This window comes from Carassius auratus, unplaced genomic scaffold, assembly GCF_003368295.1.
Source record: "Carassius auratus strain Wakin unplaced genomic scaffold, ASM336829v1 scaf_tig00017160, whole genome shotgun sequence".
NCBI lineage: Eukaryota > Metazoa > Chordata > Actinopteri > Cypriniformes > Cyprinidae > Carassius > Carassius auratus.
In genome coordinates this window covers 37688-43656 of record NW_020524749.1, presented here as the reverse complement: position 1 = coordinate 43656, position 5969 = coordinate 37688, and the positions used below count along the sequence as shown (strand labels likewise).

At 45.7% G+C, this 5969-nt stretch overlaps 1 gene segment (V, D, J or C); it reads left to right on the top strand.

Moving 5' to 3' along the window:
* The first annotated feature begins 1594 nt into the window (after window positions 1–1594).
* Window positions 1595–2245, top strand: LOC113075562 (Ig kappa chain V region K29-213-like). The segment is given in 2 exon segments: window positions 1595–1750; window positions 1848–2245. Coding segments are annotated over 2 exon segments (396 nt in total).
* The last annotated feature ends 3724 nt before the right edge of the window (window positions 2246–5969 follow it).

Genomic DNA, 5969 nt, shown 5'->3' with positions numbered 1-5969 from the left:
GTCACGGCGCGGTAGCATGTCCAAATGCAGGGAAGAGACACTTTATTATAAAAAAGAACAACAAGGCAAAACAAAACACGATCACTGGGAAAACCACACACAACTCCAGGAACACTATATGAATCAACATTAACAAGTACAATTAATCCAGGCAGGCCGAGTGGTGGGAGAGAGGAGAATATATGTGGGTGAACAAATGGGAATCAGCTGTGTGTGTCTGAGTGAGTGAGCGGATGCAAAACAGGTGTACCGAGTGAACCAGGTGTGTAAATGAATGTGTGAGTGGGTGAAGGTGATGAGTCCGGGAGAATGGAAGTGGTGCTCTCTGTTGGTGAGAGGGAGGACCACCGAGTCCGGACTCATGACAGTAAAGAGTGAAGCTGATGAAGCTGTTTGAGGAGTTGTTTAAATCTTCAGTTGATTTCGTCTAAGGCTGTGGCTGAAGTCAGTTGTAGTTCTTGTGTTTGTTGTTTCACTTTCCATCAGTGATTCTGCTTGTTAACAGCAGCTGTTCATCAGTGTCTGAGTTCACTCATTAGATATCATCCGTTACTGTTCTGATTACTTTATTTCAAAAGTAATAAGTAATTAGTTACATTACTAGTTACATTACCTTTTTTCTCTATGAAATGCATGAAATCCTTTTTCATAGGAAATCCTATGATTTTTATTTTTATTTTTTAACTAAAGCAAGTGGCTGTTGCACGCATGGTTTGGCAGAATGCCAGCAAAGAGTGCTGCATTTATAATCTCTAAAAGACATCTCAGTTCATCACAATCTCACAACTCTCTGTTATAACACAATAAATATATGCATAATTAATATTTCATAATGTCTACAATTTGTGTGTTATAATGAGAGGAAACGTGAGCATGCAAATTTCAGTACTGCATTGCTCAACGCTGCAAACACCTGTTATACATGTGATAACGTGTGACCTTGGCTTGTAACTATACTCTAATTACTAAGTTACTAAAAAAGTAATACAATTACAGTAACAAGTTACTAAGTACTGCGTTACTGCCCAACACTGCTCACCCCCTTCCTTTAGAATGTGGATTATGGACATGATCTCTTTTATTCAAATGGAAAGGCTCAGATTCTTGACTTATTCCATTGAAAATTTTCCTCTGTTTGGGGTCCATTTCTGGGCCATTAGGACAAGTAAACCGATCAACCAGCACCAAGTGGCTCCTCAGGTTAAAGCTGAACATCCTTCTGGGCTTCTTAACTGACTGTTTTGCAGGTTTTTACTACAGTACTTCTGGATACTAGACTAAATATTCATTGTCATTATCATTATAATTTTTTAGTTACTTTATTATTACTACTAATTTTTTTTTGTTTCACTTGTGTAGTCCAATACACTGCTGTTTCCCTGTTCTGTGTTTATTTTAGAGAAGATAGATAGCAAAAAAAAAAAAAAATCAAACTTCAGAAATTTGTGAACTACAGTCTTCAGGTGAATGATTTAAATATAGAGTCACTTTGCAATGTCAGCAAATCTATACTTGTGAGAATGTAAATGTATTTGTTCTGTATCAGTGTACATGAGTTTGTTAGCAGCTCAGTCTGTTGTGAATCCTGCCCACTTCTTTGCATGGTCAGCACATGCTTCAGTGCTCTGAGAGTGTTTATAGAGCTGTGACTTTAACACTTCATGACTGACTCTGTTTATTATAATAACAGACACAACAATTATAATGGCATTCATTATCTTGATTTTGATCTTAGGGATGCATTTTCAAGGTAACACCTTTATTTCATTTAGATCATGCAGTTAAAAAAAAAATGTTAAAACTTTGTCTCTTTTTTTCCAATTTCATGTGTTTTAATTGTTCTTCAGTCTCTACAGGACAGGCGACTGTAATTCAGACTCCAACAGAGAAACATGTTCAGAATGGACAAACAGTCACTCTGACCTGTAAAACCAGCAGAGCTATTGGAGACCCTTCAGATGGTTGGTGTAAGAACTGTTTCTCCTGGTACCTACAGAAACCTGGAGAAACTCCTAAACTTTTAGTTCACAGCATCAAAACCCTTTATACTGGAACTCCATCAAGATTCAGTGGAAATGGAGCTGATCATGGAACTGATTTCAAACTGAGCATCAGAGGAGTCCAGACTGAAGATACAGGAGATTATTACTGTCAGAGTGCACACTGGATCAACAGTCAATATGTGTTCACACAGTGATAAAGAGTCGTACAAAAACCTCCATCAGTCAGAGTCACAGTGACTGCACTGATACAGCTGAGAGACACTGCAGCTGCTCTACAACACAATCACACACACAACACTGATCAGCACACACACACACACACACACACACACATACACACAACACTGATCAACACAATCACACACACAACACTGATCAACACAAACACACACACACGACACAGATCGACACAATCACACACACAACACTGATCACCACAATCACACACACAACACTGATCAACACAATCACACACAACACTGATCAGCACACACACACACACACACACAACACTGATCAACACAATCACACACAACACTGATCAGCACACACACACACACACACAACACTGATCGACACAATCACACACAACACTGATCGATACAATCACACACACAACACTGATCAACACAATCAAACACACAATACTGATCGACACAATCACACACAACACTGATCAGCACACACACACACACACAGCACTGATCAACACAATCACACACAAAACAGATCAACACACACACCTTTAACTCTGTCTGTTGTGAGAGAGTTTAAAACACAACAGTGTAGTGATGTTCGGTTTGTGAATGAATCATTCGATGCAACCGGATCTTTTTGAACCAGTTCACCAAATCAAACTGAATAATTTAAAACGGTTCACGTCTCCAATAAGCATTAATCTGCAAATGACTTAAGCTTTTAAGTTTTTTAATGTGGCTGACTCTGAGTTAAAACAAACCAATATCCCGGAGTAATTCATGTACTCAAACAGTACACTGACTGAACTTTTGTGAAGAGAGAACTGAAGATGAACACCGAGCCGAGCCAGATAACGAACAAAAGATTGACTTGTTCTCTTTATGGATGGATTATGGATTGTGGATGATCAATCCTTTGATTACATTTCAGTTCTTCAGGGACAGAATTGTTTGTGTCCGTTATGGAATAACTCACGCTGTCACATCCACACAAGGAGAGGAGAAGACGGGTAAGTACTTTCGTGAAGCTTTATTAACATAGGATTTCAACAGAGCTGGTAAGTGTGGTCACAGACGGTGAATCTTCAAGCACTGATCAATAGGTGAGTTCAAGTACAAAGCTAGGCCTGACAACAAAGAGTCACTTCCCTTAATCGCTGTATCTGAATCTCCACAGAGTCACAATACGGTCCACAAGAAGCAGGCAGAAGATCCACAAAGAGCGTCCATGTAATCTTGATTCCAGCCGGTGAGTGAATGAGTGAGGTGAGTATTTAAAGGTGTGGTGATTGCTGGTGCAGGTGCAGGTAATCAGTATTCAGGTGATGGTTCACGTGAGCGGTGCATGGGAGATTGAGTGGATGGTGACTGGCAATGGTGACTGGGGCTAAGGGAACGAGCTGAGGGTGTGACACTACCCCCCGCCCCACGGGTGACTCCAGGCATCCTAGAGCGGCGACGGGGACGACCACGACCTCTGGGAGCCGGGCGGTCCGGGTGTTGTCGGTGGAAATCTTCGAGGAGAGCCGGATCCAGGATGTCATTGCGTGGTATCCACGACCTCTCCTCGGGACCGAACCCCTCCCAATCTATGAGGTATTCCAGGTGGCCGTTCCGCCGCCGGGAGTCGAGGATCTCTTGGACCTGGTAGATGTTGTCTCCGAGGATTTCGGGTTGGTCTGGAGGGGGAGGCGGTTCTGGTTCTGTGGAGGAAGGAGAAACTGGATCAGTGTGACGTTTTAGCAGTGAGACGTGAAACGTGGGTGAGATCCGGTAGTGTGGTGGTAGGTCCAGGCGGTAGGTGACGGGATTTATCTGAGAATGGATGGTGAACGGCCCTATGTAGCGGGGACTCAGCTTTCTGCAGGGCAGTCGGAGGCGGATATCCCGAGTGGAGAGCCAAACCTTGTCTCCAGGTAGATAGACGGGATTAGGCGATCTGCGTCGGTTAGCGGTCTCTGTATGCCTCCGAACTGCCCGCTGGAGATGGACGTGAGCTGAGTCCCACACCCTCTCGCTCTCCTGGAACCAGTGATCTACCGCGGGCACTTCAGAGACTTCTCCTGACCAGGGAAACAGCGGTGGTTGATAGCCTAAAACACATTGAAAAGGGGTTAAGCCTGTAGTGGTTTGGCGAAGGGAGTTTTGGGCATACTCAGCCCACGGCAGATACTGGCTCCAGGTATCCTGGTGTTGGGAGCAGTAAGTACGGAGGTACCGTGAGATCTCTTGAATCTTCCGCTCGGTCTGGCCGTTGGTCTGAGGGTGATATCCAGAAGATAAACTGACGGATGTTCCGAGGAGTTGGAAGAACGCTCGCCAGACCCTGGAGACAAACTGAGGTCCTCTGTCCGAGACAATGTCCTCTGGAGTGCCATAATTCCGGAACACGTTGGTGAAGAGGGCTTCGGCGGTCTCGAACGCTGTGGGAAGACCCTTTAATGGGATTAGTTTGCAGAATTTAGAAAAACGATCAACAACAACTAGAATGGTAGTGTACCCCCTTGAGGGGGGAAGGTCAGTGGCGAAATCCACCCCTAGATGGGTCCAGGGTCGGCGAGGAATGGGTAGTGGTTGTAATTTACCCACGGGAAGTTGACGAGGTGTGGTGGTAACGGCGCAGACCGAGCATCCGAGGATGTACCGGGTAACGTCACGAACCATGTTAGGCCACCAGTACTTCTGCTGGATGAGCGAGAGGGTTCGCCTGCTGCCAGGGTGTCCTGAGCCAGGTGACGTGTGCGTACTTTCCAGTAGAGGGAGTCGCTGGTTGGTGGGCACGTACATTAGACCCGTGGGTACCTCCGGAGGTGCAGGCTCCTCGAGGGTGGCGGCTCGAATTTCCTCGTCGATCTGCCAGAGGATAGGCGCGAGGAAATGGGAGGGTGGTAGAATTGAATCAGGCTTGTTGGTGTCTGGATCTGGTGAGTACATACGGGACAGAGCATCTGCTTTAGTGTTCTTGTGACCGGGTTGATACGTGATCTGGAAATTAAAGCGAGCAAAGAAGAGTGACCACCGAGCCTGACGAGCATTGAGTCTTTTGGCATTCTGCAGATATTGGAGATTTTTGTGGTCGGTGACAACAGTGAATGGGAACTGAGCTCCCTCTAGCCAGTGCCGCCACTCCTCAAGGGCAAGTTTAATGGCCAACAACTCACGGTCTCCGATTCCATAATTGCATTCGGCAGGAGAGAGTTTTTTAGAGAAGTACGCACACGGATGGAGTGAGCAAGGTTCACCAGACCTTTGAGACAACACGGCTCCAATGCCGTGATTGGCCGCATCAACCTCTACGACGAACGGCTTGGACGGGTCAGGATGTCGAAGAATGGGTGCCGAGGTGAAGAGGTGTTTAAGATGGCTGAAGGCCTCTCGAGCTTGGGGTGTCCAGCGCAGCCGGCGTTGACCTCCTTTTAGAAGGGATGTTAGAGGGGCCGAGTGCAGGCTGTAGTTCTTGATAAAGCGCCGATAGAAATTGGCAAAGCCAAGGAAACGCTGGAGTTCTTTCACCGTTGTGGGCTCCGCCCAGTTGGCCACAGCATCTACCTTGGCTGACTCCATCTGAACTCCCTCCGCAGAGATCACGTATCCGAGGAAGGAGACGGTAGTGCAGTGGAACTCACACTTCTCAGCTTTTAGGTAGAGGTGGTGGTCTCGGAGTCGTTGTAAGACGTGGTGGACATGAGTTTGGTGTTCTTCTATGTTCCGGGAGTAGATCAGGATATCGTCTATGTAGACAATGACGAATTGGTGGAGATAATCACAG